The 20,690-nt window shown below is 37.1% G+C and overlaps 1 protein-coding gene across 6 annotated transcripts in view; it reads right to left on the minus strand.

Moving 5' to 3' along the window:
* Nucleotides 1-5,068: 5,068 nt before the first annotated feature.
* Nucleotides 5,069-20,690, minus strand: part of LOC111252572 (acetylcholine receptor subunit alpha-like 1) — a 71,350-nt gene continuing 55,728 nt past the window's right edge. For all 6 annotated transcript variants that reach the window (XM_086973800.1, XM_022810722.2, XM_086973802.1 and 3 more), the window contains 3 exons: nucleotides 15,494-15,744; nucleotides 10,603-10,924; nucleotides 5,069-6,784 (listed from right to left, as the gene is read on the minus strand). In XM_086973800.1, coding sequence (XP_086829926.1) covers nucleotides 6,566-6,784; nucleotides 10,603-10,924; nucleotides 15,494-15,744 — 792 coding nt within the window. In that variant the 3' untranslated portion in view covers nucleotides 5,069-6,565. The remainder of the gene's footprint in view (nucleotides 6,785-10,602; nucleotides 10,925-15,493; nucleotides 15,745-20,690) is intronic.

Consider the following 20,690-nt stretch of genomic DNA (forward strand, 5'->3'; position numbering starts at 1 on the left):
GATTAACAAGTTACACAAATTATTATATTATTTAATTATTATATTACGTTAATTATATAATTAAATATCTAGGTTACGGTAGTGTGTTATTTACATAACATCACTTATTATTACTTTTCGCATTGAATATATTGTATTAAGTAGTGACAAATTCAGCTTTTCCCAACTGCAAAGCGCGCTGAACGCAAATTTAAGCAATCGCATTGATAGCAATAAAAAGAAAAAAATTTAAACGTGCGGCTAAATAAATTAATTCGGTTTACGTGTACGTTAAATGTAAACTAATCTAAACCGTTTCAGTTGATCGTAAAATCACCTGGTCAGTTAGTGCACCACACATGTGATCAGGTTCCTGATAGAAGCGTGTGGTTGAAATGGTTCAGGATTTTCAAAAAGAATATCCTTGTGTTAGTTACCCACACCTCCACTAGGACCAACTGCTAAAATTCCTTGGAGCTTACAACTTTTGTTCACTTTGGTACCTTAGGACTCCCTGCATTGAATCCTTACCCGTATTTTCGGCGAATACTTAACGAATTCCGAACTGTTTCGAGCAAGCCGATAAGTTGCCGGAGTGACCCAGCATTTGCTTTTATATGTTCCTGTCCCCTTCAAATGCTTCCTTGTTATTTGTTCTCGGCTTCTCAGCTAGCTTGTTTATTTCCTTTTAATCTTTTCTCTTAGGTGGGCTGTGTTTTTGGTTTCGCCTTATGCTCTTGGTTTGGTTACAACTGTCTTAATCGTCTCCATTCCATCTATTGTTCCATTTCGATACTGTAATTGATTTAAGATTCTCCCTTCGGGCTTCTTTTTTCACACCGTAAGGTTTTGCGTACTTTCCGGGACAGGCACTTCTTATACCACTCAAAAATTATTGATTCCTTTATGAAATGTAAACATGTTTCTTCTGATGTAGCATTATTAATTCTGTTATTAGCATACTATCCTTAGCAGATATTAATGATGAAAATGACTCAGACGCATAGCCATTATAGTTATCAAACCAGTTTTTTGATGATTATATTAGTAACTCATAGAGTCAAGTGTTATGACTGGAGCCACCATGTGAAGAAGGTAGCAATAACTGCGAGGCTATTTTAGTTCTAGCTTTCGTATCAAGCGACTTTCCCATAGCTTACGATTAAAATCATGCACCACATACCTAGTTATAGCATGGCGATTTAAGCGGTTAAGTGCCATTCATGCATTTTACATAACTCCATTTTCGTGGAACCCTGGGTTTATTTCTGCAAATTTACCCCTCTAAGATTGAAAAAATCTACTAAAATATTTAATGTATTAAATCTATACTAGACATTAATTACGAGTCCTCGATGAACAGAGGTGTTCCAGCGAAGAAGTAAAATAGTCGATTTTGTGTCATGCGGTGGAATCCGAGAACGGATTGAAGTTTTAAGGCAATGCAATAGAAACAAGTTTGCAAGGAGGAAATGTTCCTATATAGTCTAAATGTCGTGGGCAGTCACTGGGGCTATTTAAGCATAGGGAGATGGCGAGAGGAAACGGGGATTCCTAGTAATAGACATCGGTCCCATTGCTTTTCTGAGCTTTTTCGTGACGTGCGACAAAAAATTCTATTGTTGCACAAAAGAAGCCCGAAAAAGAAGAAATTTATTGTTATAAAAAATATTATATTATTTATATTTAAGAGCGGTCCTTTGATAGAAAGCACGTTTTAAGGAGCAGCGCGTCCTTCTTTCCTATACTTCGTCGCCACCGTCTTCGTCAGAAACATCATTAAATTTAGATCTATTGCAACTATATGCAAGGCAACTCACGACTGCCTCCATAGATCATTAGGTCTTTAGTTTACAAAGCTATCTTTGCAAGGTTTCGAAGCCCTTAGTCCTTAATAGATCCTTCAAAAAAGTCGGGATTAGTAGAAGTGTGAGATTATTTCTCACTGGTCTGTGATTTGGGAAAAATATAGAAGTTCTGCTACGCCAGGTTAGTCCTAGATGCCTGGCGATAGTAAAAAGAGTTGCTCACATATATCGATATTTACCACACATCGCTGGTCTGGGACACTAAACATAAAAGAAATACCTTTGAATCATTTCTTTAAAGAACAGAAAGAATGTAAAAGACTCTGCAAAGTTGATCATGATCTGAGAAAACCTCTGCAAAGTAGTCGTGACGGTTCACACCTACCACGCTACGAAATAGGTCCCAAACACCCAATGAAGGATATGAAGGGAACAGTAGAAAACATTATAAAGATGGTCGGTACCCTGATGAAATAATACGCAAACGCAGAGTCAACAGGAAAAGAAGTGGAAAGTAAAGCAGAACAGGCGACAGTGTTCCGTAGTCGGTACCGCAAGATAATCACTGAGAGAAAAACTTTACGTAAACATATCCTAGATCTAGAAACACAAATAAAGAAAATACTTGTAAGTAGTACATAGCCTCTCTGATTAAGGTAAAGTACCTGGAAAATGCATACATTAGAACCCACACATAAGAGTGGTACGTGAGAAGATCCTCCACACAGATATTTTGAAAATAGTTGTTAAACTGAGTTAGTTCCTTGAAGAACTGCAGGGAGTAAAGAAGATTTAGGGCCCCACAGCACACCCAGCAAGTGAAAATGGCTATAATTATCGCTAGAACGGCGTCCTATTGGACGGTTTAAATCCATCTCCGTTAGAATTTTTTCAACGGAAACATGATTGTATAGCTAGCCGTGGCGACTTCTTAAGGTTTTTGGACAACATAAAAGAGGCCGGATGGAAGCTACAATATGGTAATTTCTCAGAATCTCAACCCAATTGCTATATATTGAGGAAGCGGACGTATCTCGTTTAGAGGAGCGTTGTTTTTTAAGTACTGGCCTAAAAGACACCTCCATTTTACCAATGTCAAACGTAAGTCCAGCTTTTACAGATAGATGCAGCTGGCTTTCGCAGGTCTGGTGGTTTATGGGAAATGGCATGTTTCAGATAAGTTGGAAGGCTTTAGTAATTACGGGAACAGGATTTCATATATTGAAATGAAGCTACTACGGAAGCTTTGACTGTCTGCGACGAAGCGAAAAATGTACGCCATAAGGAGCCTCCAGTGTAGCAACTCAATGAAATATAAGGAATTGGAATAAAATGGTATGTCTACTTAAAGATTTGTAGACATTGTCTTCTGTAAACCGTACGGTGTAACTAAAGTCGGCCACTCCAGCCGAGATAATGTTGTATCAAATAATTTTTATGCTTCTCTCTGCTAGCACTGAATGTTTATTTACATTATATAGAGGAATAATTAAAGAATACATTGCTATTTCAAATTTTGTCTTTCAAAGAAGAACTCACACATGAGAAGAACGTAGATCCTTTTTCAAATTCAGTATGCCACTACTTGAATTTACTCGATCACTTAATAATTTAGAATAACTATATAAGCATGGGACTGCAGTATATAATTTCTTAATTTTACAAATTACTATAGGACTTTTCCAGTAGAGTATACTTCCTTTAAACTCATGGTGCTGGAGTACAGTTTTTTATGTACTTAGCGAAACTAGGAACAACGCTTTTCAATTCTTAATACCTGAAGTGAATTATACATGTTTAATCAAACTATTGATACAATGCCATACAAATACATGTTACTAACTTCAAAATATTACTCTGTTACTGCAGGAAAAAGGCGGTAGAGCTTATAGTCTATCAAGGAAATACTTGTACTAAAAACGAGTATTAATACTTTTTCTACAATCTTGTTTTAGCATGAATATCTTTTGAATCGAGTACGTAGAATCGATCAGTGCTATTGTTTGTAAAACAAATTATTTTGACTTCAACTTTAAAATTTTGCTTTCCCTGCCCTAAATTTTGGCTCAAAATTCTCAAGAATTGATATTTATTTATCCGATAGGAGAAAGGTCACCTTGATGTGCACGGTCATGCAGGACGCTAGTTAGTTTAGTCCAAAGGCCAGCTCGGATCTACAGACGCACACAAGCATAGATCAGCGTAGCAGCAACGGTGGAAAAGAGAGATTTAATTGAACGGTAATTTGTACGTGATGTAACAACAGCGCTTTGTATAAAAAGATATAACCAACTGATTGACGTTATTAAAACGTGAGAGTCGTTTCGAGAAAGTCCGGAAACTTGTGACACAAGGCTGAAAAGCTGACAAATTTTTGAGTTGTTTCCCACCTGCGCTAAGTCAAATCTGCCCACTAGCTAAGCCCGCGCATAACGTCTAAGATCTCCTTAACACATCAACGGTACCTACTGTAATCGAACTGTAATAGAATAAATAAAGGTTAATGGAAAAACTTATACGATTTACTTCACTTGGAAATTTACGCTATAGTCGGTGGATTTTAATACCTTTAAAAATGTTGGCTAACGTTGCTTAACTAGTCCTAGTTTGTTAGTAGCTGTTGTGCTAATTTACATGTCCTACCAAAAGTATTTCACATGAACAGATTAGTATAAAAATTATCAACTAGGCGTGCGTGCTAACATGATTGCTGGTTCAATCCTATGCATTATATTTTGTTTTAATAATAAATAGTTTTGCTGTAGAAGACCCGCTCCTAGGAGCTAAATACAGTGGTAGTTCCTAGATATAACAACATCAGGCGCAAGATCTATCTTAAATGTGAGTCACAAAAAGATAAATGTGGGTCAAATGTAAACGGTGGCCTAGGAGTACATCGTGCAATATTGCTATAATCGGTCGCAGCCCCTTTTTTATGGCTATCTGTTAGAGCGAATTCTCCGCATTAGGACATGCAAATACATATATTTAGTAAAAATAGTAAGCAATAGTACCACTAATAGCACCCATGAATAAAGTTTTTTATGTGTTTATTAATATTTACGTAGATTGCGGCCATTTCTCTATACGTTAGTAGTTGACCGGATTTGTATTGGAATATTAATATATAATAATAATAATATATATTAGATAATGCAATTTTATTGCACGTAGACGTGCCAATGTTTTGCCATAGCTTCCTTTGTTATACAAAAACATTGACTAACTGAGCATGTTTATTCTGATAAATATCAGTATATATTAAACAAGAAGAAGACAAGTTTAAGTCATAGATAATCTTACGATAAACGATACTTTGTCATTTTATTCAGTAACCATACTACTATCATAACCGCTGTTTTTTTTCAAATGCATTTATTTTACTGCATCTAGAAGCTGCCTATTCACTATGCTCGAAGAACTAGCTGAAAATGCAAGTATATTTGGTAACATATAACACCGTGTTTCTGCGTGCTGCACATTAACCGTTTAAATAAAGTCAACGGTATCCTCTAGACAAGAAAAGTCAATATATCAGGATGATTTAGTTGATATCTTTGGCAAAAAGTTACAAGCATTTTGAAGGGGTGTGTATCGATTGGTATTTGTGAATGAACATTTTTGATCTTGGAATAGCTGCATTAGAAAAACAATTTCAGCAAATATTTAAAAAGTTGTTTTTACCACTTCATTTCGGCTGAGACACACTTGAATAGCTTTCTAGTTCAACTATTGTTGAGTGTTTCGTATTACACAATTTTATGCTACATCTTGCGGTACAGTATTCGTGAGACTAACAGACAGTTTTCAGCATCAACTCCTATTACATTAGGTGAAGCGCTTGCATTATGATGTGATGCGTTGATAGGCATTTCTTAAATTATAGTTTGGTCTTGTCTTTATCAAATGTACGCGTAGCTATCGGCGTCCCCATCAAGCATGTGAAGATTGAAAGGTTTGGCACGTCACTATTATGACTCGGCCAAAAATGAGGAATAATGTATAGCATCCCGAATTTACTATGTACAGGTTTATTAAAAATCGCTGTGCAGTCGTGAAAGAGCACCTTAACAGTTAAATATGGCAAAATTTGTGTTATAAGGGTCGAGGTCTCTCAGTATCAATATCCCAACAATATTCATATAGCAAGCGATAAAGATCAATTTTGAATACATAATGTTAGGAAGAGGCAGCTATAAAAGTGCACTTAACTTGAAAAAATAATTGAGCTTCTGTTAAAAGGATTAAATTCGTGACGTCATACTTGTATTCCCCACACTTACTCACCCTACTACGGTGCTGGTCAGGAACGTTATAATTGTCAAACTACCATTTTCGCATTGCGCAGCAACTCTTCATTCACCTTGTACATAATACTTCCAGAATCTGCTTTGTTCTTGCCCTAATAAATCGACAGACAGTTCCTCAAAAACAACGTTTTCATCACACGAATACAGAAATCTAGTTACTCTTGGGGTTATGAAGCAAATTTACACCATCTGCCGTACTCGGATGAGTGGTATTACTGAGCTTTATTATCTCTGTGGCTAAAAAAGCCTGACGACATGTTTGTGTTTTGTTACTGCGGGCCTAGATTTAGCCGTAAAATAAGCTAACAAGTGCATAAATCCATATGTGGCCGCTCATATGGGCCCTTTGGAGATCCCTAGAATATGTTTTGACAAGCTAAAAAACAGCAGCCTGAGGTTTTTTGGTTTTAACAAAAATAGTTTGCTACGCGTTAGGCGATTCCAGAATACAAGCCTTGAGATATCTGTCTACAGGTCAACGTCTAACTCGTCGTCGTCGATGAGTTGAGCTGCATGCAGCATGCGACGAGCAACACGGGAGTGCTTAACATCGATCGGTACCGTCTGGTCGTACAACGATGGCGCCTGGAGGAAGATGCCTGCAGTCCCGACGATACACGCGATCGTGAATATCCATAGGAATAATCTATCAAGGACCATTGCAACATACTTCCAATCTTCACGAATCTGTGAAACCAATCCACGAACGATTAGAAACAGCGGGATATTTTTAGCGTATTGAAGCTAATTACCAGTTTGACACGTTCGCGAAGTTTTTAGGAAGGCATAAATATTACAAATGTCAAAGTTTTGGAGACTGCATGCACATATAAATTTTAAAGTAACGAATTAAACCAGCGAAGATGAGAGCTAGTTATTGTATAAAAATGTTATTTATTTTGCAAGTCGACTTCTATTACGACGTTACTAGTACAAAATATTTTAGGAGAAAGCGCCGCCTACCGCTCAAAGTCGAGTCCAAAACCATGTACAGTATATTTGATGATCCTTTAAAAGAAATTGCTTGATCTCAGCGAATCATATCATTTAAGGTGAGCCCGGTGGGCGCCACGATATTTCCAGTTACGTAGCGAAAACTATGTATACTTTAAAACATGCCTTCAGTGACCTACACAACTAGTCTGTTACCTACGGTGTCTCACTTTCTTCAATTCCTTCATTTTTTTTCTAAAATTTCTGCACTGGGACCGCCCGTTCTCTTATGCTTAGCTCAGTTGGCCTACTGATGTTGATGTGAACACTGGAACTTAACTTGCTGATGTTAACAAAGGCGTGAGAACTTGAATATTAGAACTGCCTCGATTCCATGGCGCTCATTTACTTACAACAACAAGCTATCAGTGGGCGACTAGGTTGCAGTGTCTTTTTCTATAAACATAACATTGGATATTTTAGGATAATAAGCATAGAGGTTAACCTTTTGGTATTCCAAGAAGTGCGTCTGAGTGGTTTTCTCTTTATGCCTGTTCAATTGATCAATACAGTACTACCACCATAATAGGCAAATTCAATCGCAACCTCCAAATTTGAAAGACAAATAATCCTATCCACGCAGGCTCTCACGAAACGAAACTCTGTATTGTATGTGTATCTTAGCAATTTTGGCTATTATTTAAGTCGCGAACAGAGGTTAAGCTAACGAGACGGTCGAGGGATACTAGGACTTACCGACAATTAAAAGTTTTTTTACGAATAATAGTGACATATTTTGTTAGCAATGCAGCCATTGTCACCCGACGGGGTCCCACCGTACCAAGCCGTATGGAAAGAACTACCACAACTCCAGGGAGATACCTTCGGCGAAGATACATCAGTGGAAGAAGCATCCAAAGACAGAAAAAATTCAACACTGCCAATATCTTAAAAACGTACTACTGATAAGAGCATATGACCTGAACATCTACTTTAATTTAGTAACTAATGTTTTTTTTCGAAATCTGGGACACAAGCAGTTATGATTCGGGAATGGCCGTCGCATTTCAAGCTCTTACCCTGTCATAATCGTCAGACAACGTTTTCAGATACTGTACGCACCATCGACGTTTACCTGGAAACTTGTGTAACTAAACAAAGAGGCTAATACGCAGCATGTGTTGCTGTTTACTCGTTTTGAATATGCTCCACTTCCTTGCGGTAATTAGTAAAAAAAAACCGATTTCAAACCCGTTTGAGCCTATGTATTCTCGTGTTAAAAAACCCACGGGTTTTCTGAGGGTTACTGCGCCATGATTTAGTACAATCTCCTTACTTTTTTTCACGTTGTTATCGTGCGAGAAAATTCTGTAGAGCAGAATCGTCACAAAGCTTTTTCGTTTGTCTCGAAATCACTGGTGTTACTCATTAACTCGACACTGACTTACAGCCTAGTCACCAAAAGCGTTCAGCATATATATAAAAATCCAACGGCCGAATATCACTTACTCTAAAGCGCTTACAAAATGCGAAGCACACATTCATAGATTTTAAAATAATTGAATTATGTCTTCTTTAGTCGGAAAGTTCAGGAAGATATTTAATACTGTGAACAAATTACCTTACAACCAGTCTTTGTACAATTAACGGAACCATATAACTGGAATAAACTTTAGTCTTCCCAGAGATATGATTACGATAAACAGTAACTAACAACACCTCTTCGTTCCTTATTTGTAGCTAAAGATGTTTCATCACATTGATTTTTAATAACTATCATTACATGAACAATCTTCATTAAACTAGTTTGTGTTCTCTTGCAAGGCGACGCTGTCTTGCCCCTGGATTCGATGAGAAGCATATTTTATTTGATTGCCAACTTGCGTAGTACGTCTTAGTTCTATGAGTATAAATGATACCCACAGAGTATCTACTAAGCGTTTTGAGTTTTACTACACCTTCGGATTTCAATATAAATACAGATTTATGCCAACTAGGTACTGGCGATCAACCTCGCCTCCATGTTTTACCGGTAATTAACTATGTTTCCCGGTAAATATTTGTTGCGAAACCTTGATTATATGCAACCTACTTTAATACGTTTTATCTCTGTATATAACTAGTTTTTTAACCCCTTTAATTAATTGTTGACTTCTACTCTCCTTCCATTTAATATCTTCTGAATGCTGAAACATAACAATTGCATTTGGATAGAGAAAATCGATAAGAATCAACCCATTACAGACTTTCATTATTTTTATGAAATCGCTCTGTATTATACAACAGCTGTTTTTAAATAATGAGCCGTTCGCATAACTGCAAAACTCTGCCTGATAAATGAGTACGAATGAATCAACTCTGTAAGTCCCCACGATAAATGCTCGTGTTGAAACTATGCATGTGATTTGACAAATCTAACAACCCCATCACATACATGTGTCTCAAGTTTATACGTTAACGGTTATTCTTTATATAGCTATCTATTACAGCTACTCATGCCGAAATCATAAAGTGCAATTTCTAACCCCATGCAAACAATTATTTACTGGTTACATATTGCAGATAAAATATATCTAAGCCGCTCATTTAACGATGAAACTGTACTAATCAAGCATAGGCCAGACTGGGCATTGCTCATGATGGGTCATGCGTAACACATTTGCGAACTAAGCTTCGTTGCGGTCTGTATTTGAAACACGGCGTAGGCACACTTCGTTTTGTGCTAGGAACCAGCCGTTTAATACAATGCTTAACAGCAGTACAGGAAGTAAAATGTGAAACAGTTTTTTAGAGTGTGCACCGTGTAGGTGAAAGGACCGAGTTGAGGGCAGTATCAGCAGAGGCCAGCCCTTAATCAGCCAGTGAGAAACAAAGCTCTTCAGGAAGCATTTTATAAGCAAGTCTTTAACTATACCATGTAGTCGACTGGTGTCTGGTAAAATATTTCGAATGAAAGATAGAGGACTGGTAAACAGGATGGAAAGAATAGAAAGGCAGGAGCTCTCTCGGCTCCACTCATCACTGAACTGTTTATTGGTCATCAAATTAAATTTGTTAGTCAGCCTTTGTTTCATAGTTGTTCGTAAATTGGACGTTTATCGGAATATTCAAATGGTAGTAGAGTTTGACCACTTTCGCAATAGTGTGTAATAAACAACTTGAGCCTACAATCGGGCCTATGTCGAATTCAGATCAATCTTGGTGGCTCAGACAATGAAACAGATATAGTAAAAATTATCTCTCTACATCACCTCTTTCACTACATTAACTTTTAAATTTAGAATCTTAATTCACACCAATATATTCAACAAGCATAAGGTCAAAAATATTATGTTTAGATCTTATTTTTGTATGCGCTCAGGCTACAGAGAAAAAGGCCAAAAAAGTACCAGGGCTTCTTTGAATTTCTAGTTTACTTTAAAAATTGGAATTATAATAACGTACACATTTAAAAAAGAGGCCGTTGCAAAGCAAAAATCAAGGTTGAAAAGTGATAAGACTCTATAGTTACCCACATCTAGTTGAAATCAACTACAATCATTGTCTGAAGTAAGTTAAAAATTCTGTCTTACGCTTTCAAAGTCATCATTGTTGTCGATGTGCTGAGCGATAAACATAGCATAATGAATTGCTTTTTCGAGCTCTCGCGGAAAATGCTGTCGGTCGAGATTTGGCGAAGTATCCAGTTCTGCGAGTAAAAGCTCTTCAGCCAATGGCATGCCGATTGGCTCGCCCACCGTTCTCAGTGGCGATAGAGGTGGAGAGCCCGCTATCCCCTCTGGGACCCCAGCACCATACTGTTGGCTACGTTTATCACTGCTACTGTAAAGATGAGCGGGTAGAGGAGGAGCCACCATATCAAATTGCGCAGCCGCTGAGTTATTGTTGCGACACCTGAAAACGCATTACGTCTCGCACATTTGAAGTCATTATATCTCTCCAGATGATGCCAAGTGTATTTTCATGTCACATTCAAACTCAATATAGGCAATTTTTCGCCCGACTTAGAATGTCTTACTTTTATTACCCTAGTACACTGCTTCTCCTTTATTGTGTAATTCGAGTTAAATTCTACTACTCACTTATTGCGTTATATTATTCTGACAGTATATTGGTTGGTGTACATTTCACTTAAAAAGCAAAAATGGCTTCCTAAAAGTATGCAGAGTTCGTTTCACTACATAGCAGTTATATATAGTTGTTTATTGGCACGCTCCACCAAAGTGTCCTATGTATAAATAGCTTTATAACTGAAGGTTCATTTTTCAACATTTCTTATCGAGCACCAAAGTGTCCACCAAACAGCAAGTCTTATATGCTAACATAAATCTGGTACAAATAATCTTTTTATATGCTATTTGGCTTGTAACGTCCTAATACACCAGTTCCGCGATAAACTAGTAGCAAGTTTTTGTACAAATAACTCAGTTTATCTATATGTGTGTGCATGGTTTATGTTTTTGTTTTCATAAAAATTAGCAGTTTTTCATAATACGTCTTATAATTACCTTGAAGTTATTATAAGATTTTCAATATTCACCCATATGGCGATAATCTAATCATACTTATTAAATTCTCACTAAATATAATAATATTCGCAGAGATCTAAGAAAAGTTTTTCCTTTTTTTACGCCTAATACTTAATAAAGCATTACTTCAAACGGCTGGCTCTCAGAACGTAAAGAAGTATGTCTACGACTGCATTCAAACATAGACCATCTCGTGTTTTTATGCTTAGCAAGCACGTTACCCACTGTGTCATCATGGCGATAGGATTGTGAATAACGTGCTAAATATCTGCCAGTATCTACCATCTTTAAACAGTTTGATACTCTCGTGACTGTGGTCACCACATATTGACAATGAGGTTACGATTCGCCTTGTTCTTATATTACCGGTGCCACCACAGTTACTACGATTTACTACTACGCAATTATAGTGAGCTTGAAAGACAGCACGATAGAAAACATGAGAAAACGACTAGGGACCTCGTCAGAAAAGATGTAAGACTGTTTTTTGTACACCCTATATGAAGAACATTTAATATAAATGATATAGAAACATCACCCTGTCTTGCCTTTCCTGAAACAAAAGCATCCCATTCCTGTACACTGTTGTTGACTCCTTAATTAAAATCCTGTACTAACAAAGTGAAGGTGAAGCGCGTTGCGATGCGTTAGTTGGTAGACTACATTGCAGGTAATGACACCGTATTAATACGCCTCGCTGGTGCCTCCCCAATGGTTAAGCGAAGACCTAATTTGTACATTTCGGTAGGGAAAAAATTGTGTTGTCTAATCGAGACACGGGTGCGATTCGGTATGTATCTGTTCTATGCCCTAATGTCACAGCTTAGAAATTTGTCCTATAACAGTTAGGCGCCGCGAATCAATTAGGACGAACATAAATTTACTAAACTCGGGTCTTTCCAAGTGATTTCTTGCCGTTTCGCGGATATGTTTATCTGAAATTGGTATTACTAGATAAAAAGTCGTTCTGAAGAAGATATAAGCAAATTTCCTTCCATAACAAAAGACAGTGGGTCGTTTTCCGGATTTGAGGGATGATTGGGTATTATCCAACCCTCACCCGTGAACAAACTTCCACCAACATTATAAGCTTCTCAGTTTGTGCCAAATTGATCGTGTGCGATATTGCAAATGAGCGTGCGGTTACAGATGAAGCAGGTTCCAAAATTTATAACAAACAAAGAGCGGTGTCGTTTGCCCCTTAGTACTTTTAAAAACGAGGTAGCAGGTTGTCCTCGATTCTTCATTGATGATAGAACCCCTATTCCGGATGCAAACTTTAACCAAAGTAATGATCGGTTGCGTGCTCAGCATCCTGAGGATGCGGCCATTATGAATAAAGGCCAATGTGCATGTTCGGAGTGTCGTGTCTAATGAAGATTTCATTCAACCATACTTCTTCCAGGAAGGCTAACCTACTATCAGAGGAGTTTATTTGCCTGTTCTACAAGAAACTGTAAAATTATTGACGGCTAAAGTGTCTAGAAGAAAGCCTTACGTCTTCTAACCAGATGGTGTACTGGCTCATAGTAGTAGATTGGCGTAGAGTTGCAAGGGAGTGCTAGCATGATTTTGAATAAGTACGTATGGCTGCAGTTATTCAGTTATTCAGCGAGATCTTGATCCGACAACATAAAGTGTTTCGCTGATGATGTTAAGTAACACGCGCATATTCACACATTCGAAACGAATGTGTAAACCGTTTAGGGTCCGAGTTAATATTCTAATCGTACTGAATGGCGGTTACATTGTCTAAACATGACCATTAGGAATGATACTATTTTCGTTCAAGTACAATGCTAGAAACAAACACGAACAATAGTCTCTATTTAGTCTCTTCGTCTTGTATAAACTACATTATTCGTCGATTTCCAATTTGATATTTTTCCCTGAAATATCTTGATGTTCACCATATCGTAGGGGAACTTCACGCTTTGTTTGTATTTTTTATAATTCAGTCGTATGAATCTGTTGCTTAAATCGGAAAGCGTAAAACACGTGTTCTAAAAATAGGTTACTGCAGTTCGTCTTACCACAAACTTGATACTTCTCCACATTAATAAATGTAAATTTATTTTTGCATATAATCTAATTTCTATACATAGTATACATTTATGGTTAGTGAAATGCCGGAATTGACTTTAAATTGTTCCAATTTGCTCCTGTATTTGTACTCCAATATTAATAAATTTTAGGCCTACAATTTCCTATAATTTATCCGTGTCTAGTGTTATCTTAAACTTCACAAATCCGTTGAATATATTAGCTTATTTAGAGTTAATAGCAGATCAGACATTTTGAATAGCATTGAAACTACCGACTATTAGCAGGTAACGTTTGGTAAATATTTATGCCAAGTTCTTGGCCCTTTACCATCAATAGCTGACAAAGTTTTTCGAAAATAATGAGCTAATGCGAAAGATATTGTTTAATGCTGAAAATTAACACTTGGTGGTTCAGGTTTTTACTTCGAAGGTGAGAATGCACATGAAATGGACCAAAGATTGGTGAAAACACGGATGAAGAGGCCTTCAGCGAAATAATAATTTGTTACTGTAAATAACTCTTAAGAACAGAAATTGAAGATTCACGACAGAGGATTACAATTACACCCCAGGATTTCAAACGGAAGAGTTGCTATTATCAAAACCTTTAAGCAAAATATAGCATGGGAAATGCGCTTCCTTTTGGCTTAAAATGGGATTCTTTGAAGCACGTCGTATAAAATTGTAAAAAAAAATGCAGACAATGAAAAAAAAATAATTGCTTACGCAATATGCTCAGTAGAGGTAAAGCACGTCTGGTTTACTCTAAAGACAGTTTGCTTAACTATTACTCGGTTAAGAAACCCGGTTAGGAACACCATGTTTATATACGAAATACGGACCGGTTTGTGTCGCCCACTAAGGAAGCATGAGACAAAGCAACTGCATAGAATGAAAATAGTAACTTCCGCGGTACCGTTAAGTAGATTCGGACATAAGCTGATACTCTTTATATATATATATATATATTTAAAAATTTACGTCTGGTTAAGCATAACTTTAGATGGTTGCCCCTCAACACGAAATGAAACTTGTCTATATCCCAATGTATAAGGTTAATGTAAGATGAGCAATGTGTATAAAACTAATCAAACTTTAGTACTGGAAGCCAATAATTAACGATGTAGTAAATATCCTCTGTTGACTTCTACGTGTGCTTTGTCTTTAAATAAGAAGCTCAGTTTTTTTGACAACCGATCATTCAACAACGGCTTTAGACTCCATCAGTTCGTTCGTAACCGTTCATCGAGAACCGTTTAAACATTACAACATTACAAGACCGCCACTGCTCCTGCGTACTATCTACTGCGTTACGCGACCCTAACTCTCCAAGATATTTAGACTTTTTCATATTATTTGTATTATTTGTGCATATTGTATAACAAAAATATTTACAATAAATTTGACACTGTCTGTTGCATAAACGTTTTTACTGTTATCTTTAACTCTGAGGCTATTTTATTCGTAACCTGTACATTATCATTAGCCCACAATTCCGATCTTTAACGCTTAACCATTTGTGGCTTATGTAAAACTGTTTCGTCCGCTTTACCGGATCGTCACCCGAGCGCCCGCGTTGCAGATCAGCCTACCCATTTCTCAGCGTTTTTCAATGTATTTCTTGCTTCGATCAATCAACATACTATTTTGTTATTCTCGTATAGTTTTCACATTCTGTTACGTTTATCGCTCTTTTTTATATAAAACTTTAATACTTCAAAGATGTAATCGCTTTATTTATGTCTATTCAATTCTGCTTTCATGTCCTCAATTATGGATTTTAGATCTGGGTTCTGTTCCCTGCTGAAGTGTATAATTATTACTTAATACGTACTGTGTGAAAGGAATAATGACAGAGCCCAGCTTATAATGAGAGGAAATGTAAGCACCTGGGCAGATGAAAGTTATCACGACAAATTTGTGACACGCTGGCAGGCACATTCGATGGATGCTGAGTAGTTTCATCCTCGATCTCAATTTTATACTGTGGAGATCGCATGAGAAGTAGTCTTGGGAGGACACGAATAAATACACGTCGTACCCATGGTGACATCTTGTGTGTTGATGGTGATCGGAAATGCACGTTCAGCACAGCAATCGCAACAAGGACGCTCACCGTCACTAAGATCATCGTAAACACCTGCACATAGTTCAGTGAATGGATTGTGTTATTTTTTGCAAGGTAAACTCGTTTAGTCAGTATTGGTTAGAGAAATTCAGCGTATATTCAAGTTTTTAATCTTCACACCAAAGAATCATTATTACTATAATTGTAGTATTTGTTTGCCTATTGCTTTCGATTTTTACATATTACATGGAAATACATAATTGACCTTTTCTTGCTATTCAGTCAGAAGAGAGGAATACACAGTCAGTTTGTGCCAAGCGACAACACTGACGCTGGAATAGCCCATATCTAAGTAGAAATGTGGTACCCTTCGCCAACTTCCAGACAAGAGTGACTCAAGTATTGTTACTCTTAGAAAACTATTACAGGAGATATCAGGTACGCACGCTTGCCAGTCATCCTTCGTATATGCCCCTTCAGTTGGTGTGAGCAATTATATTAAGCTTCAACGCAGCATTTTCATAAGAGATAGCCCGCGCAACAGTAGCTATGAGGTATGACAGCGCTGGAAGAGAGCAGTCGTGATTGCAGTACCAGTACTTTGCTGACGACGGCCAAATTCTTGCTGAGGAAAACGGCTTTTTACTTTTAGTTTAATTATGTGTACTGGAAATTAAATGAAATAGCTGAATTTCCTCCAATATTTTAATGTCAATTTTGTCGGTGAATTGCGTCCCTTGAAGGACAATGGGTAGTTGAGAGTCTTCAGTTCCGCCCAACAACTAGGGTTGTTTGAGCAGATAATCTTAATCCCATTTTTTTTTATGTGGGCGTGAGCAGCATATCAAAAAATTTTTAAGCAGGACATCTTTACAAGCAAGGCATTTTTGCGTATGGAAGTATTTATTCACGTGTCCAATGAGCCGTTTTGTACTGCAACAAGCATTATCAGCTTTGACTCATTATGAATCGAATCTAGAGATAAAAATGCTGGGAACGATGTTTGGAGCCAATGTTGGTAATGCTAGATTAAAGGGAATAAAACTGCAAAAGACAATAATAAAATTTGTGAGTTGTCAGCTTTACCTGAACCTAAAATTTGTTGCAAATGTAAGCAAATAAACAGGTTCGAAAAACTTTGATTATAAACGGCTAGAGTGGAGACCCTTAAAATGATTCACCTGCCACAGCTATTTGCATTTTAATCGAAAAACCGAATCCACAGCTACCTACGGCACTCACTTAAGTTGGTTTATGATACACATTTCAAAAGGGTAGTTTACCTTACCGTTAATATGTCACGTTTCACTAAAGATCTCTAACGTTAATTCATCCTAAAGACAACAGGTACTTATCGATTTAGTGAACTGGAAAGCGAAACTACTACGTATTCACTTGTCCCAAGCTTTGACCTCAATATTATAATAACTTCACGATATGCCATGTACAGATCCCACCACGTCACAGACACGGTTTTATATGAACGTACTCGATCTTCTTCGTTTTATACGAACGTAGATCTGGCTATCTGACTGATAGTTTTAATCCCCTTAAGTTCAGGGTTTCTCTCTATATGTACACTCGTTTTGTTTGGTAAAAGTTTTGAATATGCACATAGAGGATGCTCCTTAAAAAAACTAGAAGTGAAAGTGAAGGAGATTGATATACGAGTCCTGTAAAATACTTTTCTGCGAAGAACATTGGAAAACACTGACTTCGGCACGGATGGGGTTGCCTAAAGAAGCCTCGTCGATCATTAATATTTGGTGTTGGACTTCAGGAATATGCATATTTTTTGCCGGTTGAGTTTTTATTTATAAGTCCGGATCAAATACTCCTGAGTTTTTGCTATTTAAAGATGGGTGGAAGCTAGAAAATTTGTAGCTCGGGCATGATAAAGTCAAATGTCCAGAAAACTTAGGAGGCGGGTTCCGTTTCGTATATATGCTTATAGAATGTTGGAATAAGAGAATGTCTATTGACGATACTTCGTTTGAAATTACATATTGATTATCGGAATAACATGGGTGATCTTGGCTCAAACTGTATTCAGATTTTTAAAACAGAAAATTCAATCTTGCCAATTTGCGCGAGAATAGGTTCCCTACCAACTTGTCTTGAAGCGATAAGTGTTTGAATAGATTTGAATAAGAAGAGTCTAACCAAAGTTGATGTAGCTGTATTTAATTAGGACTTCACCAACAGACTTATGAAACGGTATGGTAACTATACACGTTACCTTTAATCTTTATAATACCTTCCTTTCTTTAGTTTCATATTTTCCTTAATACTCTAATTTTTATTGATTCCCTCTTATCCAAATTATCAATATCTGGTAATAATTTTTGGTAATGCTAAGGTTTGAACCAACGCGGTGCTATGGTTGTTAGTTATAGCTACCATGGCAACGCAGTGACAGATATGCATTAGCCACCAATACCATACTTCCTAAAAACTTTCCAAAAACGAGAATTGACGGTTGGATCTGAGCAAATTTAAAACCCATGCTTTGCTATGAAACGATATGATCTGCGAATGATGCTGGTATATGGTAGGAACCTTGCGGAGTAAAGTATGAGACAGAACCTTGTCCAACCTAAAGCTTAATTCTCTAGCAGTCCTTATGTTAAAATCCAACTAAATCTAGCGAGTTTATGTCAACTAGGTTGGGCTTTACCAAACGTATATTGAATCCTTAAAAATATAAAAGGCTGCGAAGTGTTTTCCACACTCAATCTTCCTCAAGAATTATAACTGATCGTACAATAGAAAAGGCTTTCCACTATGTAAAACATTTGTATACAATGTAACTTCATTTGATGTACAAAACTCTTTGTACTTGCAAAAGATCAAATGCACGATGCGTTCCCATTGGACATATGGGTGCATTCATAGTAATGTCTTTTCAAGATATGAAGTGGATTATCAAGGATACTTAGGTAGTATTTGCATGAGTCCTAGCAATGCAAATTTTAAAATATTAATCCCAGAGATAGATCGCATTTTTGAGACACCAATCAATGATAATACGCGATCGACCAAGAATCTGTCGAGAGGATTTTTACATCAAAAAATCGTCGAATGTAAAACGAGTACAACTTTTATTCACCTATTTTTGCATGTCGCTATAAATGCTTAGGCGTTTACGCCCAGTACTGCGATTATTCGTTGCGGTCCCGTTATCGGCTCTTCAAAGATTACTCATCGAACTTACGTTGAAAGGAGTTAAGTTTAATTGGGTGGAAGAACATATAGACTTTAAAATGTTGAAGACAAAAATATCGAGAACCTGGATTTAGTTTTCTGAATTTTTCCAAGATCTTTAGGCTTACCACAACCACTCGACTTAGAAAAAAAGAGCTACAACGATTAAAACCGCGTCATTTACTAAGTCTTATATATCCTCATAAAAGCACTAGAGAATTACGGCACACCAAAGAAGATGCTCGTACCATTTAGTGCGGTTCTGTACTTCAAAAACTTCTTTAAAAGATCGAAAATCCAACATGCATACAAAATATACCCTCGGTTCTGCATAACATCATTGCAATTCTCGGTACAGCGACCCGATTAAATGTTTGATTGCATTATATACTCTAATTGATGCGGGGCGGAGACATTTCAACAGCAGAGGCTTCCTCTAGGTGTCGATGGTTACATCCCAAGGAGCAGCAAATGGTTTGAAAAAGGTTAACAAACAATATAAGGGTCCATAGGGCCTTTCCAAACCGTAAAAATCGAAGGAAGTCAAGGCATTCCAAAATGAACCTCATATACGAATTGTGAAGTTCGCAAAGCTGCTGCCCCTTGGAAAATTATGGCCTTCTATCCTGAAAAAGGTAATCCATTAAAAGAACAGGTACCAGGCCCCCAAGTGGCTTTAGGTATTTATTTAACAAGAATAAAAAAATGTAAAATTAGGTTCTGCCGGTATGATTTCGGGCTGACTTAAAGCAGTCCACCTGTGTAGACAAGCCCTTAGAATTACACAAATGTAGTCAGTTTATCCACAGATCGAGACGAAACACTGATCTGCAGCACCGATCCAGGATTCAAATGGGCAAGGTTCATCACTCACTGTTTTGACGCAGCACGCTTGGGCTTCAGGTCAACATTTAAAAGAGTCATTCATTCTAAGCTTCTCCAAATGCTTTTTGACTGCGGCAACAGTGATCGATTGGTCAAATGGGTCTACAGTTTTCCAACGACCGTAACTGGTTAGTGCTTAAATAAAGTCAGAGCTACCATGGTTTGTCCTTCTACTACTTCTATAGGTATTTGTAAAAATTAGAAATAAATGGAAGAGTAAATGTAGACAATGACAGCTTGCTATTGCAAGGTGCTCCAGTCAGGTTTTCTTGGGTGGACCAATATGTTGAATTTGTAACTATGGGTTAAAAATGTACCGCTTTACACTTTAAGAGCGAAAATATCAATATGCATACTCTATTAGCCAGCAAACAGAAAGAACTATTCATAATTTAGGCTACTATAATGCTAATTTACTATAATGCCACGATAGTTACTTTAAAATACACATAACAAGTGACCGATATAGTTCTCTGCGCGAGGCGTCGCTCCAACTGCATCTTCCGTTTCTTGGTATCCAACCTTGTATATCAGGTTATTCAAGATGTATACATAGCCATTCATGACATAAGCGGCTTCCATATAATATTTAAGTTTGAAAAAAAAACACAGAAAAGCTTAAGATGCTTGGGTATGCATGTACAAAACATGGTGCCTTCAAATGTGAGGATAGAAATAAAATACGAATAATCTTCGACAGACGTTATTCACACGCACGTGTTCAAACGTATCAACAAGCATGTCCCAAGTTTGAAAACACTAATATTCGACACAGTCGAGATAAATATTAGCTCTGAAAACAACATTTTACCAAAATGTGTAGTCACAAAAGCTGTGTATAAATGATCTGTTCACATAAAAAGTCTCCCGTGCGCTGCTCAAGCAATCATAAAACAATAGCTAACATGCTTACGTGCACCACTGTAACA

Source organism: Varroa destructor, unplaced genomic scaffold (genome assembly GCF_002443255.2).
Source record: "Varroa destructor unplaced genomic scaffold, Vdes_3.0 BEIS01000006.1, whole genome shotgun sequence".
NCBI lineage: Eukaryota > Metazoa > Arthropoda > Arachnida > Mesostigmata > Varroidae > Varroa > Varroa destructor.